General features: G+C 40.8%; 3 protein-coding genes across 4 annotated transcripts; all 3 read right to left on the bottom strand.

Annotated features, from left to right (window-relative positions):
- Positions 1–405: 405 nt before the first annotated feature.
- Positions 406–2,223, bottom strand: tcap (titin-cap (telethonin)). The gene is made up of 2 exons (XM_006798274.3): positions 1,927–2,223; positions 406–1,682 (listed from the first exon to the last, which is right to left on the bottom strand). Exons 1-2 carry the CDS (start codon positions 2,073–2,075, stop codon positions 1,292–1,294), a joined length of 540 nt encoding a protein of 179 aa, XP_006798337.2. The 5' UTR covers positions 2,076–2,223; the 3' UTR covers positions 406–1,291.
- A 3,708-nt stretch (positions 2,224–5,931) lies between these two features.
- mreg (melanoregulin) lies at positions 5,932–8,724 on the bottom strand. 2 transcript variants are annotated; one of them, XM_087840359.1, is made up of 6 exons: positions 8,584–8,724; positions 8,175–8,449; positions 7,907–8,069; positions 7,600–7,690; positions 7,352–7,518; positions 5,932–6,861 (listed from the first exon to the last, which is right to left on the bottom strand). In XM_087840359.1, the coding sequence occupies exons 2-6, from the start codon at positions 8,270–8,272 to the stop codon at positions 6,655–6,657; spliced, it is 726 nt and encodes a 241-aa protein (XP_087696485.1). In that variant the 5' UTR covers positions 8,273–8,449; positions 8,584–8,724; the 3' UTR covers positions 5,932–6,654. The 2 variants fall into 2 exon arrangements, with proteins under 2 accessions (XP_087696485.1, XP_006798336.1); XM_006798273.3 differs by lacking the exon at positions 8,584–8,724 and having other exon boundaries at positions 8,175–8,510.
- A 657-nt stretch (positions 8,725–9,381) lies between these two features.
- Positions 9,382–18,780, bottom strand: stard3 (StAR related lipid transfer domain containing 3). The gene is made up of 15 exons (XM_006798272.2): positions 18,685–18,780; positions 17,243–17,481; positions 17,075–17,152; positions 16,744–16,821; positions 16,583–16,636; positions 16,164–16,275; positions 15,982–16,080; positions 15,819–15,874; positions 15,630–15,722; positions 13,881–13,943; positions 12,547–12,642; positions 12,378–12,457; positions 12,145–12,249; positions 11,924–12,017; positions 9,382–11,204 (listed from the first exon to the last, which is right to left on the bottom strand). Exons 2-15 carry the CDS (start codon positions 17,453–17,455, stop codon positions 11,061–11,063), a joined length of 1,365 nt encoding a protein of 454 aa, XP_006798335.2. The 5' UTR covers positions 17,456–17,481; positions 18,685–18,780; the 3' UTR covers positions 9,382–11,060.

Genomic DNA, 18,780 nt, shown 5'->3' with positions numbered 1-18,780 from the left:
CTCATAACGGTGCCTCCCAAAATGCATGTTTTCATAATGCAAGTGATCCTTTGTTCTGTTACCGGAACAAGTCCTGGTTTGGGCTCTGACCTCTGGTTGCTGCATGCATATTTATTTGCATATTTATATTTATTTTCTCCCTTTCTTCCACCCACAACCAACTGACCTCAGGAACCAATACATTTTCATCCATTCTATTATATTGTTCGGTTTACATAGTGGTAAACCTGCAGGTCATTGTAGAGCTATTGATGTCCCTCCCGAATCCTTGGAAAAACAATCTACTCTATATTAGGCTTTAATCATTTGCTGTTTTGTATTCTTTCATGTTGTACCACAAATAAAATGTAATCAAATTAAGTTCATGTTGCACTTCAGGCATCAACCATAAAGACAGAGACGTGATGAGTTGTTCACCTTTTATTAGTAAAAATAATAGATGTCTAACAAAATATTACAGCATTCTTACACACAATTCAGATTCATTTACATGACCACAGGCATTCTAAGCCATAACAGTATCTGTTCCTCTATCAGATATAAATATGAGCTGACGCTCGACTAAAAAGGCAGATCAGTTAATGCACATTAAAAAAAAAGGTTATTGGTTTTCCTAAGTTACTGCGATTAGACGTGCCAACACTCACACAGAGAGGGACACACACATATCTACAGCTGCAGCGTTTGATCTTGCCAGTGCATTCTGTACCCTTCACACAGATGAAAGACTGGCAGGCAGTCCTGGAGGCTGACCAGCTCTGAGGCATGTTTCCTCATCCCTCAGCCCTCCATTTCCCCTCTGATTCTTCCCTTCTCTTCCCATCCTTTGTTATACTTTACCATCTATTTATTTATTCTGAACACTTTCATTTACACCATGAAGACTGTACTTTCCGATACGCAAAGAAAGGGCAAAAGAAATGGTTAAGGTGCACCAGTGCATACAAATATTAGGTCACACTGAACGATTAACAGATATGTTGAGGCCAGCTGGCCAGCGCATACAGAGATTGGCCTTGGCACAGCTAAGAGAACATCTTGCTTCCCTGTCCCAATGCAAACATCTTCTCATAACCATTTCTAATACCAATCACTATAAAATGCCAACAATGACAAGATATGAGATTTAGAGTGCTAAACTTCTACACTATTAGGTGTCACTAGAGGTAAATCTATATACATCTTGTCATAATGTTTCCAGACGCACTCTGCTTATTGAATATTCTTTCCCATCTGTCATCCTTCTCGTCTCTTCCTAGCATCCCCTCTTTTTCTTTTGTCCTTTTGTTTTTCACCCTCTCTGGGCCTCCTGAGACATGGAGCGTCCCAGGGCTTTGGGTGCTTTGGCAAACTCCATGAGGGTCGGCTTGACTGGAGGGAGATCTCTGGTGATTTCATCCACCGTCCTCTTGCTGGGACACACTCCATCTGGGGTGGGAAATGGCTGCAGGTCCTCCAATGTGTGTGGCGCTCCACGTCCGAGCCTGACGCCCAGCTCTGCGGGGGTAAAGATGGGCAAGGGGAGGGTGTTTCTCTTTGGAAGCAACTGGTGCTCCCTGACCCCTCTTTCCACTGTGCCCACCCTAAAGACACCAGAGGGACACTTCTGTGTCAGTGAACGTGCCTGCCACTGCCGGGACAGAGTCTCCCTACGAGAAGTGTCGTTCATGTTCATGGTCTGCCTGTGGGCATCAAAGAAAAGTTGAAGTTAGAAACTACTGGGGGCCTTATTGTAATTTACCTTCCCAATTAACATTTAACTGCTTTTCACTATGAGAATAATTTTCAAGTCAATCTTCATCCATATTTTATGAGAGTAAGAAAAGTTTGAAATTACAGCCTAGTGAATGTTTTCCGCTCATTTAAAAGCAACTTATCATATTATAGGGGCCTACCTATAATAAGACATTATCTCATTGGTCCTACCTGTCTTGAGGTTGAGTCTTGAGACTAACGCTGTGCCAGTCAGCAGTATAGCTCTCCCTCTGAGCCTTGTTCTCTTCCCTCACACTGCAGGTCAGCTCAGCTCCCACCAGAACACCATTGCTCTTCTCCAGCACGGTACAGATTGGCATTTTCTCAGGTGCAGATAGATTTATCGCCTTGAGTGGGTCTTGTTGATCAGTCCTAAGGTAACAGGAAACAGTGATGCTTCAGTCGGCTTTACTTCTACTCTTCCACTATCTCTGTCCTTCTTAGTGCTGTCTATGTCCAGGCTTAGGACTGTCCACAGCTTTTATAGATGCTCTGTTTCTATTTTGGATTCATGCTGTCACTCTACAATCAGTGTGCTTGGACATCTGACACCAAGTCCTCCGTGCCTCATTCCCTGACAGCTGGAAGTGTCCCTGCAGTGGGGTTCAGGGGAAATACGGCTGAAAACCCCCTGATTCTCAAATTTAATACTGGGCCAGCTCTTGTAATCACTCAGCCCAACTGTTTCCACTTCACTTGTGATCACAGAGGGGGAAATATTACAGAAACTGTGGATGGAATAATGTAAACATGTACACAGGCAGAGACAAATGGTTTAGACTTAGCAGAGGAATCTTAATAAGATTATAGCCATGATATACACAAAGCAGAAAAGGAGAGCCAAGCGAAGCCAACCTTGTAGAGCCAGAAACTTCAGTAACTCAAATGTCAATTTGAGTTAGGCTCCAAGAGTTGAATGTTACAAGAGCAAACTTCAAACCATTTGAATTTTATAACCTTTTAAAGTTCATACAATTGGGGTGCGGCAGATTTAACTGACAGGTGACAGAGCTGTATCAATTAGCAATCTGTCAGGCTTCACTTCATCCGAGATGATTGTACTTTTTTTTTTGTGAAATTCATAATATTTGTTTTTAACTTTAACTTTTAAATTATTGCAGGACATATTTTATGATGTTGCCGTGTCTGACACCTCATGACTTCAAATCAAGTTGTGTAGAAACGTCTTGAGCTACCCCTTATATCTTTATATTTTTCTTTCAGTAACAAAAGTTGTAATTTTTTAAAGCAGTCTTGAGCAACAGTTTTTTCTTTTTCCCACTAATTTTCAGTCCAGTTCTTTCTTTTTTTCTTTTTTGTAAACAGTTACTTAAAAAGCCATCACGTGACCCGACGGTTTTAGCTAATTATAGGCCAATCTTCAACCTTCCTTTCATCTAAAAAAAATCTTGAAAAAGTAGATGTAAAACAGCTTACTGATAATCTGCAGAGGGATGGTTTATTTGAAGAGTTTCAGTCAGGTTTCAGTCAGAAAAAGCTTTAGCGAAGGTTACAAATGATCTTCTTATAGCCTCTGACAGTGGACTCATCTCTGTGCTCTGTCATGGTTTGGGGGATTTTGTCAGAGTAGATGGATGCAACCCTCAGATTTTGATTCACAATGCAGTTCTATCTGGCGTGTTAAGTGTTTGACTGCTTCATTTTTCAGCATGACATTGATCCCAAACACACTCCCAATGGAGGAAAAGAATATATATATGGAAAAACACAATGGAGCACTATTAGTCATGGATTGAAACCCCTATTTCTAAAGATGACTGAAGAATTTCTGAAGAAATTACAAAAGCTTGCCTACCAGCATTCAGGTTAAAGAATAAAGGTGGCCATACCAAGCTAACTTCTGTAGTCTAATTTGATGATTGGCAGCACATGCCATCTCTTGGATCAAAATTCATGAGTATTAACAACAACAAGATAAACAAGCAAATGCCTGACTAAATATTTATAACAACATGTGAAAATTATCTAAAGTTTGTGTTAACCACAATATTTTAGACATGAAGCCAAAAAACATCAAAATGAGAACCAGGATGCAAAATTATTTTCATGCTTTTGGACAGCATTTGTCAAGCTAGCTGACAAATTAGCATTTCACACACTTGCCTAAATATTGTCACCTCTGGCTCCAAAAAACAAAAATAACACAGAAGCTATAGAGGGTGTAAAATGTGAGTTCACAAACCACATTATGTCACAGTGGCAACATCCATCTTTTATATACAGTCAGTTGTGAGAAAAATGGTGAAAAAGCCATACAAGTTTATGTAGCAGTGTCATTTTTTTCATGCTGGTTTTTTTTATTCATAATACAGCTTTGAATAAGTTTATACCCCCGCCAGGCTTCATGACAACATCATACCCCCTCATTAGATGCCATTACACTGCGCTGTCTCACAGTAGCAGTGAGAGCTCAGTCTCCAGTGATTCATTACCTCAGTGAAAGAGCACCATGCAGGCCATAATCAACTCGGGTTACAGACTGTGAAACACACACACACATGCTCACACTCACCTCTGACAGTTATCTGCTGGTCTGATGTTACTACCGATTCCCGTTTCTGACTCACTAGTCCACATCAGGTACTGATATCATCATATACCAGATATCATATACCTCAGACACAGCATAAAATATAATCATCCCAAGCAAAAGAAGCCTGATGTGTTAATCGATTTTTTATTTTCTTTTGAGGTTTTTGCTGTACTGTGCCAGATTGTCTGAAAAACAAATATGATCATAACTTTGTGATTCTTTGAGTCTATTTCTTGACTTCGGGTAAATTAATGCTATTCCTCACCACTGACTCTTCATGTCGTGCATATTTAAGGCAACAGTTAAAGGCTAACATCCATTTGCTTGCAAATTTCAAAAATATTTCACTTTTCTTTCAACAATCTCCCAGCAGGCTGCCAGTACATATGCAACAGTGTCATACTGAGGAAAGAAAACGATAAGCATCTCCTGGGTCATTGATTCAGTCATGTTATGACACCATGACAACCTTGAATGCCATTTCAGAAACCCAGTAAGTCACCATGCAAGCTCCTTCTGTGTTGAGGTCATGTCTTATTAGAAGCTACTTGATGTGAAGCAATCAGTTGTAATACACAGAGTGACAATTTAAATTTGTGCTGTCTATTTATTTGTACACTCACAAGCCAAAATCCAAGAGGCCATCAGATAGCCCTTTCCTAGCTGTTTTCGGGTGAGTCATGCTATGCAAATGGAGCCAGGGGTGTGTGTATAGTTTGTAAAGGTGAGCAGTGATGAGGTTAGGTCTGTCACAGTGATCACCCCCCACCGTCCTCGTCTGTCCACCCGCACAAGGCCTGGCTCGGCCGGGAAGAACTTTGTGTTGCATAAGAGCACCGCCACAGCTGCTGCAAAGTGACATTTAAATGAGCTGTCACCGCGAAAGAGATAGGGAGTAGGTGGGAAAACAGAAAGAGAAGGGCAATTGCAGGATAAAGCCAAGGCTTGTCAGGAGGTGGTAAATATGGCAAAATATTGTGAGAGGGGAACTTTAAGTCGGATTTATTTGTAACACGAAAATGACTTTGGGAGGAGAGAGGAACAGGTCAACCTGACACTTGGACTTGATAATAAGAAGGGATCTGGCTTTGTATTAATTCCTGCACACAGTATTAACTTTTGTGCTTAATAACTCAGTTGTTACCAGTTATTTGTGTATCTGTGCACCATTGTACCATCGGGCTGGTGCCGTGTTCAAACATGTGCCGTCGACAGTGTATTGCTCTCTCTTACATAACAATAACAAATAGCTGACTACCAAAACACCATTATCACCATCCATCTTGCAACCCGGCCTGGTCTCACTGGGACGGTGAGACGCTGGACATGCCGCCTCGGAACAGGAACAGAGTCCAAGCCAGCCATGGATGCACAGCTGACGGGCCACGTGAGAGTATACAGACAGACGAAGAAGATTCTTGTGTTCCACTTCAAAAGACTGTTGCTCCCATGCCACAGTTTCCATTGCTCAGTACGCTTAACTGAACGTAATTTTAAATATCATTGAAAATTAGAGTCTAGTTCACTCGTTTGAATTTATGTAACTTTATGAATAACAAGCAACCTGACATGAGAAAGATGCATGTGGCATTACATAAAACAGGCTTTAGGCTTTAGGCTGGAACTTTATCTCAAGGTAACTTCACACCAAAACACAAACTATCGCATACTTGTATAAATCTTTCACATTTTCAGCAAATTGCTGAACAGGAAACACATCCTTCCACCTCAGTCACGCAAACAACCAACTTAAAAATTCAACTTACAGTACTCACATTGCATTTCTTTTTGCTATTCTTCAAATATTTTGAACCACATACAGATTCTAATGAGTTAAAGCAGTGATTACGCAAACACTCTTTCCTGTAAAACCTTTAGAGGAAAGTCTGACATCAGATCGGTGTGCTATTTATTCCGCGTTCTTACTGATCATATGATTGAATGAAATGAGTGCTGATAATCATAGGACAGAACTATAAAGAAGCATTGCTCAGAAGAACACAGTTACCCTGAAGGTTCGCAACACATGAACAATGAACCGCCTACAACCCCGATAACACTCTTTGGTGGAGAGAAAAAAAACACAGTTAATACTCATCCGTGGGATTCATTTCAAAATCTGCAAATCTCCTTTTAGAGTTTGGCCAGACTAAAGAAAAAAGAGTCAAGCTAAATGAGAGAGGGGAATATTTCAGCCTAGAACTTCCAAAAAGCAGCAACAACACTGTATGAGGCAGCAAACACTTGAATAAGAGCTATGCAAAGCTGTCAACCAGGTCTCCAGGGTTGATGACTACTGCCCCCTGCTTTGTGTCTCTTATTACTGCAGCCCATAGATCTTGGGCTCAGTCACTGAAGTTTTCATCATCTTTTTCGCTCTGCTCCTCCTCATCTTCCCCTCCTCCGTTCATGGCCCCTATCCTGGCCAGCAGCAGCGGCAGGTTTACGGAGAGACCCGGCGTCTCGTCCTCGTCAGAGTCATCCTTTGGAGGGTAGAAGCGTTTTGCCTTTGCCACAAAATCGTCAGCTATGTCTAGGTACAGGAGACGATCCTGTAAAGAAGGAGAAAAACAACAGGCTGAAGCAAAAGAGCGAAACCAAATATGAACACAGACAGAAAAAAAGGTGGGATTTTTGTTGTCTCCGTAATATGCCAACCTTTCTTTGTGATGATGCAAAGCTGAATGAAATCTGAGTTGTTGTTTTTTTTTAAAAAAAGCCGGATTAAATTGCAGCTTCCTACTCTTTTGATGTCACAAGTTAAATAAAACTGATATTATTTGGACTAAACCACTTAACCCATCTTAACTCATTACAATCTACACTATAATGAGAGCTGGACAGCCTTGGCAATCTATTAAAGAATAATATTGATCATATTTGCCCATGAATGATCCAGTTTATCTACTTGTGACTCGAACTAAACTTCACAGGGCTGTTTTCAAACCTTAATCAGAAGGCAATAGCAAAGTTAATCTGACTTAGTATGAAGTCAAAGTTCAGTGATGGTGCAATTCCCACCAGCAAGCCCCGTTTTCTCACCAGGATGAAAAGATATCTTTCTGGTGGTGGTTCTTTGTTGCTGTTGAAGATGGAGGTCTCAGAGTGAAGTATGTGAAGGAGGGCACGTGCTCTCGGGGCGTTACGCATGCGGTCATTTGAGCCCCCAGCCGACACAGCCAGCAGAGAGTCTGCTTCTGCCATAAAACCTGGAAAATATGGCAGATAATCTCAGCATGGATTGTTGATAATCTCTCAGACTATAGCACGTCTCATCAGTCAAGCCCCACCTAGATTTTCCAGGATTGTCTTCCATTTCTCTCTGACTTCTCTGCGCGTGTCTCTCATGGCCTCGATATCAACACTCAGACGACGATAGCCCTGGACAAGAAACGGAGAATAACCTCAAAAGGCATTTAAATTAACCGGATAATCAAATAACCTCCAAAAAGTACTCACAATGCAATGGAAAATGTTGCATTTCAAATGTAAAATTTGAACTGCAACTTATACAGTTATTTTTCAGCTATTTGTGTCAGATATTCTTTTTTTCCACCTTGAAAAAAACACATTTTTGTTAGTCCCTGCCCCACATACCGTGGAGCCCATGCGGGTCTTCTGCCTGGCCTGCAGCAGAGAGTAGAGCACCCGGTCATCCGGTCTCTCCGAATGGCTGGGGTCTCCCGGCTCACTCCACAGGTTTGTTTCCTCATCTCGACGCTTCTGGACTTCACGGGTAAAATAGTCCAACGGATCCGCACTGTGCGGTCAGCCAACGCAGACAAGAAGAGACACAAGCTGTTAACACAAATTCAAACATTGGCTGTACGTGATATACATGATATGCTTGTCTGTGTCATCTTACGGTACTAAAGGCTGCTTTTCATCTTCTTCTTCATCATCATCAGCAACACAGCAGCAGCAGCAGAACTGCATGCAGAACCTGTTAAAGGCTGAACCCATCTATTAAGAACAGAGTCAGCTGGTAGTGGATGTTCACAGTGTCAGATAATCCAGAGAGAAGTTGTGTTTCAGTTCTTTCACAAGTGGAACGCCCTCTTGGATGCCAGAGGAGAATCTGCCACCGTCCCTGTGGGATGCTCTGTAGAGATTCTTTACAAAGCGGACCTTAGCCAAAACCTATATTTTGGCAAAGGAAAAAGCAGCTGTGACAACATTCAAGCCCTCCACTTATAAAAAGAACGAATAAAAATCATCATAAATAAGAACAAGTAGGAAAAAAAGCTACAAAGGTCACAGATCTAAAACTCTACCAAGTTTTTAGCTTCCCATTTTCCAGGATCTCACTGAAGCGCCAGATTGATGAGAGGTTTTCCCTCCAGATTATTGGCCTGATGGAAAAGTGCTCAGGCAGATGACGGCAGCCCAAGGACCGATGCTTCTCATCAGCTTTACATGGAGGACAACAAGAGCAGTGGGACGCTTGTGCTCTCATCGAATCAAAAAGAAACACAAATTCCCACACCCACATCCTCAGAAGACAGTCACAGCACAATCATGTGAGCTGCTTCATCTCTCAAGCAATGTGTTTTGCCCCAAGGACAGCAGACCTCTTCTGCAGCAGTAAGATTAATTACACTTCGTATCAAGTCTGCAGCTGCAGTGTCGATTCAGGGATTATGCAACTGGATTATTTAGCCTTACTTAACCGTGTTCTGTGTTTAAATAACATTTTTCTTTGGGGAGTATCAGTTTATTTTTGAAAACTTGAACTTGAAAACTTTTGAAAACGCTTGCTTATTTTTGATTAAGTCACACAGAGAACAGTGACCTCTGGCAAAGTTCTGTGAGTGCTGCAATGAATATCATGCAAGGCTGCAGACACAGGGCATATTGTTCATAACATAAGCACCCACAGAGAAACATATGGGTAGAGGCTACTCTTGTATGTATGTATGGATGGATGCAGGGATGGATGGGTAGATAGATAACTACAAGGGTATCTATGTACCCATGTTAAAAAATATATTCAAAAATAAGAGCACAAGATTTATACAAGTTAATACAGATACTGGTTAAATATGTGAGTTGAAGGAAGTCAGAGCAAGATCATCTTTTCATATATTTTATTAGATGTAAGACACTGTTTAAGACTCAGTAAAAAATCTTGTTCAGTAGTGATGAGCATAAATTAAAATGTTTGTATAAACAAATCAATTTAAAATTATAAAAAAAACACAGTTAAGCAGGGTTTATGTAAATAATCTTTGTGGAGGATACGAAAGCACAGACATAACAGCAGGAAATAAATGGAAAAGTAAAACAAACGACTGGCATGTAAAACTACTCTGATAAAAGGCACCAAATTATTGATATCATTATTTATTTTCACTTCCAACATTCCTTCAGTACAGTAAGTAGCGTAAATGATTTATTATCCAGATAATCCTAATAAACTTGTTTTTTTAAGGGCTTAATGATTTCTGAGCGTGACTACATACACAAGTTTATGAAGTGTAATGCCTCACAGTCATGTGGGTGTCACAGTTACACCACCAAGTGTTATTAGATTTTCCGTTACACCAATATAAAAAAGTTCAGGGAAGACCAGCGCCCTCTTCAGGTCAACTTCACAATAACTTCAACCAACTTCATCTTTTAAATTCTTTTGATTCCAGATGTAATCCTAAAAATAGATCTTCTGAGGTACATCATAACACTGATACACAACTTAAGCTGCAGGGGATGTCTTCTTTTTTCCCCCCATGATTAAAAACATTAACAAAACTTCCTTCAGTGCCACACCTCAGGCCACAGGGGGCCTAATCTAATTATAGCAGTATAGTAATAACCTTTCATGACAAATAAGTCAAGATACTTCAACACAAGGCCACTTGAGGTTATTGGCAAAAAAAAACATTAGTATACAGCATCCTAACCTATGAACATTATCTTTTGTACTAACTGTCTAACAGCCTGCTGATCCGAGTCCTGGTTTGAACTCCTGGCTGATCCCAAAGTGCAAAACAAAAGCAGCATTAAAAAAAACATACAGTAATTAAATGTTAGCTTTAATGTTGCACTATGGCACAGAAGCTGGTGTCAAACCAAGAACGCTTCACTGTGTGGATCAGTGGTGTCTCCCTCTAGTGGTGACCAGATAGCAGAGAGCCCGCTGTAATGTATCACAGTGTAGTAAAGTAGAAGAAATTGTGTGGAAATATGGCTGTGAAGTGCAGGCAGGTGCCTCAGAAAAACAAATCCATGACGGTGCAGTGAAAAAATAGACACACACACACACACACACACACACACACAAACACACACACAAGAAAAGCAGTAAATCAATGACTAACAATGTGTGCAGAAAGATAAGGCTCAGAGAGACAGCTGTTTCAGTCATACTACTGCAATAGCTATTCTGTAACACAGATTCCAACATTGGGAATCACTTTTTTTTATCCAGGTTTTGTTTCTGTAAAGCCTCAGAAAACAGTTTTCATTACATGGCGAGAAACATAGCAAAACGGTTACAGGTCCATGCAAAAATTTCCGCTTGTGATTACACTTAAACTTCCCCAAAATGATAGAAAATGTTTAGTCTTTGATATCTGAATAACTCCTCACTTTGTGTGGCTGAAACATCGGGAAATGTCTCACATCTCCTTTGCTTAAAGTTGCAACCTTGTCAGGTACATAATTGCATCCCTTCAGCTTGGGAGCATTCAGCGGACGCCGTGATGGCCAGTTTTGGCTAGTGACCTTTCAAGTGACCACTTAAAACTTCTCTCTAGTTTTGAGAGTGGTGGTGGTGATGGTGGTGGTGGGAACGATGGGAGGGCCGCACGTCGGTAATTCGTTGGCGTAAATGGGACATGAACTCAAACATTGTGGCTGCCAGACTCTGGTGGATGAGGTAGCGTGGCAGACGGCCCTGATGAAACAAAAAAAAAATTTGCTTTTTAATATTTGTATTACATTTCATATTCCTTTGTTTTTGATCCTTATCTCACCTATATCTGTTACATTTTGCCTTTTTCCTGCACTCTTTCTATTTATACACACACACACCTGTTCAACTGCTTGTTAACACAGATATCTAACCAGCCAATCACATGGCAGAACTTCAGTGCATTTAGGCACGTGGACATAGTAAAATGCTTATCTGCTGGGATTTTTCCCACACAATCATCTCTAGAGTGGTCCAAAAAAGAGGAAATGTGCAGCGAGTGGCAATTCTCTGGGTGAAAATGCCTTGTTCATGTCAGAAGCTAGTGAACTTTTTTAATGTGGTGGGAAGGAAGGCTAAAAACCAAGATAATGAGACTGGAAAAACATTGCCTGGTCTGATGAGTCATGACGTACTATAACACAAACTGGTTTTATATGTGAAGCTATCATGTAAAATGGTCCCAAATCTCTGAGGAATGTTTTATGCACCTTGTTGAATCTATGCCATGAAAAATTAAGGCAGTTCGGAAGGAAAAAGGGGGCCCAACCTGGAACTAGCAAGTTGTACCTAATGAAGTGTCCTGCTACTAAAATCATTTAGAAAACAACTTCGATCTTTCTAATCGTACAAAGGGAAAAAACATCTTGAATATTGTAAAAATAAAGGAAATTCAAGAGTAATTCCACCATGTGTTTTCACACCTTTAAGTCTGTGTTGAGGACCCAGATGAAAGTGCAGATGGATGGGTTACTGCTGGATTTGAGGACCACAAAACCTCCGGGCCCATTTTCTCCTCTGAGACCAGCAGTAAAGGAAAAAAAGACAAAGTTATACAAGTTAAACTAACACAGATGCCCTTTGTCAAATCAATACAATGTTCTAATTTACTGGATCAGTGACAAGGCCAGAGGCAAGGTCTGACCTGACATAGCGATTGCTTGGAGGTTTGGCATCGTGGTTGGTTGCTATGCCGGCAGACAGGTAACAGTCTCGTTTGCGCTCCACTCGGCGAACATTAACAAAGTCCCTGAAGGAAGAAAAATCAATCACCCAATCAAAACACTTTATTCAGACCTGAAGAAAAGAAACGATACAGATGGGACAGGAAGAACAGATGACAGAAAGAAACGTCGGTAGGATGTTGTGCAGATGTACCTCGCAGACACAACTCCCCCTGCTGCTCCAGCAGATACGTCATATGAGACAAGAGTGTTGTCGTCAACTCTCTGAAGGATCTGAGTATAAGACGGGAAGAGATATCAAGCTGTAGCACGCCGCAGGATTACAGTGAAAAATGTGCAAAAACAGCAGGAAGACTTCTGACCTGGCAAACAGAAACTGTTTTGTTCCACTGAACCATCTTCTCCGGCTGCAGGATCACCTCCTGATACACAAGCTCAGCAGGACACTGCATGAGGGTCTGAAGAGGAGAAAAAAAAAACAAGGTTGTAAACTAATGTCCAGCATAGCCTACAGTTACAAAAAAATGTCTATAAGACATGACACCTAATCGCTGTCTGCATGTACTTTGGGCTATTTTCTACCCCTTTCTTTGGGGTCCTTAGGGACTAAGTAAAGCGCTATACAAATACAGGCCATTTACCATTTACTTTCTGTTGCAGATGATATGAAAATATCTAAAGCTCTCTTTTCTGTATGGTGCACTTTATCCCTCTGAAGCAAAGGTCAGAACAGGCCTTACTTCACTAATCTGTAATGGCCTGTCTGACTACTTTCAAAACAGGATCTTGTGTCTGTTTATGACCATTGTCTTGTTGGAAATCCCTATTATGTAATATTTACTTCTACAAAGAGCATTTTGTTTCAGTGACGGTTGTTCCATGCCAGCGATGCAAATTTTGTCATCGAAAACTAGTCAAGAGGTTCTATGTGGAAGTTTATATACCCTCTATATATAATAAGAACTGTTGCAGCAACTTTTCTTTAGTGTATGCAGCTCTCAATCGACACATCTACAAGACACTTTAATCCTGGCCTTACATCATTCATTTCGCTTTCCATTTTGTTCATACAGTATATGGTGTTTTAATGTGCCACATAATGCTAGCTTGGAAGGAAAAGCAAGATTGAAATAAGGCTGCCAGATAAACATTACACTGAAACACAAGAGTAGTGTGTCAAAAAAAAAAAAAATACATTTGAGACTGCTGCAATAATAAATGCACAGTTGTAAACCTTGGAAAACAAAGTCCCTTTAGTTATGAGGGGACTTTGAAGAGCAAAGTTCCTCTGAATTCCTTAAGGGGAAGTTGTACGCACATGAATCAGCTTTTTCTGTGCAAGGCACCGAGTCTCTGTTGTATCGAATTGGATTTAGCATGCAATTAGTCTTGATTATTTCAGCAGCAGAAACTGTGCAAATACAGGCCCATCAGCTGCAAGAGAACTTGATCCATTTGTAGCAGAGTGTTAAGAAGAAGTGTGACAGCTGACGGATTCAGAGCCTGTTCTGTTCTTTACCCTGACATCTATATTAATGGAGTCCAAGGCGATATGAGTTGTATATGTAAAAAGACCAGCAAGGCTCAAAAACATATCTGAATTCACCCTATTAACAAATGCAGCCTATCTAAACATGATGAAAATGTAGCAGGGCATGTTTGGTGAGATACTGAATACATTACAAGACTGTTGCACCTTGAGGATGAAAGTCTTTCCATGGAAAGGAACTTCCAGAGTGTAAACTGAGTCGCCCATTTCCTGTCATGGGAGGTGAAAAAAAGGACAGTATTACTGACACTTTCACTTTCATTTTCATTTGAGTAAAAACGGATATGAATTAATAACGCAGGAATAATAAACTACTAGTAAGACAGGAAATGTAGTTTTCATTGTAATTAAAAGAGCTGATGCAGAAATACACCTCCTACAGAGAAAAATGCTGCATTGCTAAAATTAGGTTTCAGTTGGGTGTTGTGGTGCCAACATACCTGTTTGATTACATTCTTATCTTAATAGGGGTTCTATGAGAGTTTAAAGGGATTTGATTGTGGGGGCTTTATTTTCCCCTCAATTCCCCTAATATAGTGTGTATACCTGCTCGGGGTCGAAATTAGCTGCAGTTCTGAGCAAAAGTCTTGAGCCACCTCTCATTTCTGTATATTTAGCAAGGAAAATTGGAAATGGGTGCAGTGATTTAGTGAAACCAGATGCTTTTACCAAACTGGCAGTGTGTTTTTTTTTATCATTATCATGCTGGAAAATGAAGCCTTTGTCAATCAGATGCTTTTTAGCTTGTATTTCATGTCAAATTGAAATCTGATGGCACTCTTCTAGGTTCATAATTTTAACAAGATCCCTGAGACCACTGGCTGAAATGACAGAGAACTCACCATGTTTCACAGATGGCTGTAGACACTCCCTTTTCTACCTCTCTCCCGACTTATTGACGACTATTTGAATAAAAATTTTCAAATTTGGATTCATCACTCCATGGGACCTGTTGCCACTGATTTTCAGTCTAGCTCTTATGTAATATGTCCTACCTCGGCATTTTCTCTCTGTGCTCCTTCATTAAAAATGGCTTCCTGACAGCCACCCTTTGACTGAGGCAGTTTTGGATGAAACTTTAGTGATCAATTGCAAGCAAGCTGCATCTCTGAGGTCATGAGTCAGGTCTTTGTTGGATTTTTTCCTGTTTCTTAAGAACATGACTTTCAAATGTGGATCATATGATGTAAACACTTTGTTTTAGGGTTGCCACTTCTTCTTTTGCCCTTTACAAGAAAGTTTTACTCATCGACTGCAAAATATAAAGACACGAGGGATCGTTCAAGGTTCCCACAGTACTGTAGTAGCTAAAACTGGCAAAAGGTATTCCCTATTTTATGAAATCAGTGCTTTTGTGCATCACTCCTCAAATATAAAGAACAGAAGAAATGAAAAAAGAAAGAAACAATTAAACTGCTGCTTGAGATGGCTGGCTCCTGTGCTTTAGTCATTTTTTGTAACCTGGCGTGTGCAGGAAACTGCAGGATCAGTATCTTTCAGTATCTCTGTCGGTTATATCTGTGATTCACAGTTCATTGTTGCTTATCAGCTGCCTAAAATAGAAATGAGGCCATTAAAGTGCCATCTCTATTGCTGATCGCAAGAACTATAAAGGACACTTTGATAGGCAATTGAATCTTTAAAACCAAAAAAGTAATTAGGTCTCACAGTAAAGACAATAGTATTGATTACAAGTTTTCTATGAGATATGTTTGTGTTAAAACAAAGGCACCCTGAACACTCTGTCATAAAAAGAATGCACAAGGAAGCAATGAAATCTGCGTCAGTGATATGATCTTTCAGTTATGTAAGCAAACGTCTTAACTGTGCATTCAAACGTGAACAAGACAGGAAAGCTATTCATTCAGTGGATACATCCTGGAGTCAAGTACTCACATTGTGTTTTTCAAATTTCCAGTTTTCCTCCTGGGCTAGGATCTGTTCCACCACAGACATTGCCTCATAACCCTGTCTCACATACTCCTTCTCCTGGAATAAGAGTGAGAGGAGTGAGAAACGAAGCAGAAAATCATCATCAGAAGAGGAGTCAGTGGGGCTGATTATAAAGAGTATAACAAAAGCTACCTGAGCAGTGATAGCTCTACGCCCAGGACCCTCCTCATCAGGCTCCTCGTCAGAGTCTGCAGACACAAGTTCAAGACCAGAACTCAATTTTTGGATTAAATATGAAATGTACAATCATAATAATAAAAACCCTAACTAAGAAACCACTTGCACAAACATTCACCTGCGACAGATTCAGGCGGAGAGTAGAACTGTCCATCTGAGACAGCGTGAGAGTAAATAGGGGCTCGTTCACAGGCTGCATTCACTGCTGCTACGTATGCTGAGGTCACAAAAGAAAAGAAGTTAAGGATCAGACAGCTTTATGTAAGCAGCATTTGAACTTATCGGGCACTGTTATCCTACCTCTTTCATCATCAACCTCCTGAGGGAGAACTTTGAAGTCAAGGAACCAGGTCTCCAACCAGGCGACCACAAACGAGGTGATGGGCAGAACATAGGCAAAAGCATTTTGTTTCTTCAAAATAGAAATCAAAGACTACTTTTACTACTTCGGCTTCTAAAACAGATGAGTGTGCTGGATTTAATGTTGGTTACGCTTCCCTAATGTCAAATGTGAAAAGTTTACAAAACTACATAAACTAATTTTGAACCAATGCAAAAGAAGAAATCACATAACGTCTTATCAGCTCAGACTGCAAATAACTGCCTTTAAATGCAGAAGTGAAAAAGTGGAAGTAGTTTAAACTGATATGCTTGCAAACCGTTCACATAGACAAATACAGGCTCTGAAAGTGTTAGAGTAGCAAAGAGAGGACACTCACATTCGATATGATAACTTTGACAACGAGGAAGATGGTTGTTACCAGAGTGGTAATCTGAAGAGTTTAAGAAGAAATGTTTAATAGCTCATGTCCGGCAAATAACATATAAGACTTTACATTATCTATTCAGTGTGTGTTTAACTGTAACTGAGATGACTTACCGCAATAACCCACCAATGCCTCAACCGAAAACCAGCATAGGCCACTTGAAGACACAGGAAACGAAACAAGGCAAGGAGCTGAGACAAGGAGGAAGAAGCAGAAAAAGAAAATGACCTTTCATTTTAATTACATGTTGACGTTGCAAATAATTTCCCCTTGTGTGGCTATAATGATGCAATCTGCCAACCCAAAAGGAGGAATTACAAGAGCAGGTTACACATAAGTAACTGCTCATTGTGATCAAAGCATGATTAGAATAACGTGGTAATAAATGACCCATCATTTCAACACTGAATGCAAATAAACACAAATTTGGATTGACCCACTTACAGTAATGTCAAAGAAGGATGACTTGAAGTTATAATGGACGACCTCGTTCTCTAAACTCTCCCAAAGTGAGTTTGAGATCTGCAGAAGAAGAGGGCAGAGATCACATCAAACCAAGTCTTAACCATTAGTGCTGCAACGGCAACAAGAACAGTGAAAGCACACACTCACGTTAAGCTCAATAATCCAGAGAAGGGTGATGAAGAGAAGGTCGAAGGTCACAAAGAGACAGAAAGTGCGCCGCACGTCAGAGATCTTCTTGCGCTCTGCAGGTGGTGTCAACAGGTACGGGGATGGGATGGACATCGATGTAGAGTAGGAAGCATTCAGAGAGGCGATGGCGGGGAGGCTGCCCCCGAGCTCCCCATAGGCTCCACCATGCATTCCTGCTGTGGCACAGGAAAATCCACCTGCAGCAAAACAGACATAAGTGGGTGGTTGTCATGTTTAGCGCTGCTTCTTCTTCTTCCGGCTGCTCCCTATTGGTCATCAAAGCAGATCATCTGCCTCGATCTCACCTCCTCTGTCGCGGTTGCCCTCTACATATCCTCTTTCACTACAACCATAAATCTTCTTTGTGGTTTTGCTCTTTTCCTCTAGTCTGCCAGCTCCATATTCAACATCCTTTGTTCAGTATATCCACTATCCCTCCTCTGCACATGTCCAAATCCTCTCAGCCCTGCCTCTGACTTGTCACTGTGTTTTTGGGGTTGTTTTTGTTTGGGGGTTTTTTGGTGAAAACAGCAGACGATAACTAGCCTTCAGTGGAGTCTTGTGATCTCCTTTCACCTCCCTATGGTGAAGACAAACAGCAAGCGTTGCTAGTTTTGCCTTATTTTACAAGAACAAACAGCCTGTGTGTTTGTGTTAAACGATCAGTGTTATATCTGATCTTCCACCAAAAGCTTTTTAAAATGAACGACTCCAACGTTAATACTGCGTAAAGCATGTGACGTGACTTCTTGAAAGCAAGTCTGTAGTCACGAATCATTAGCTTTTCTGGTGTGACATCAGAGTCTGGGAGAACAATTCCCACGAAGCAGGAAGACAGCGGGTTTTATTACACCACTGAGCCGGAGGTGAGCGAGTTTCAATCACCTCTGGACAAACTAAGTAACATCGGTACACGTTGACAGGTAGATGTGATCAAGCATGTCTTATCTATTAACCGAAAGAACATCAATTAAGTCAACAAACCGCTAAAGCGGAGTTTAAAGTCAGGTTAAGATCCCGTGACTCCCCTAGCCTGTTCACTTGTGCCAAAAATAAAACAGCCTGAAGGTCCGGGAGCTAATTCCTGTTAGCAAGCTAACTCAACGCTGTCAAACTGTCAAACACAAGACGCGAAGGCAATAATATCAGGGAACAATAGCTAGACTGAAGTCTTTCTTCTAGAAAAGCACAGACTGGATAATTAAGAGATAACCAATAGCCAATGTTGTTAGCTGCCGCTTAGCTTACACTGTTTGCTTCGATAATAAGTTGGTCTCACTTGCGAGAAACAAATACACTCCTCAAACGTAACAAAACAGGCACGCTAAGCAACACTGCGAAACTTGGCAGAAATCATTTTTTAAGTATATATTAAAGCAAACTCAAGGTATTGAACTCACTTGATTTACAGTAGCATCATCGCTTTACGAAGTCTTCCGGGCTGACCTTCCAAAGAAGAAGTATCACAACAAGATGGATCGCTTACCCGCCGAGTG

The sequence above is a fragment of the Neolamprologus brichardi genome, chromosome 4, assembly GCF_056152115.1.
Source record: "Neolamprologus brichardi isolate AB-2024 chromosome 4, ASM5615211v1, whole genome shotgun sequence".
Classification (NCBI taxonomy): domain Eukaryota; kingdom Metazoa; phylum Chordata; class Actinopteri; order Cichliformes; family Cichlidae; genus Neolamprologus; species Neolamprologus brichardi.
This window is presented reverse-complemented; position numbering and strand designations above follow the sequence as displayed.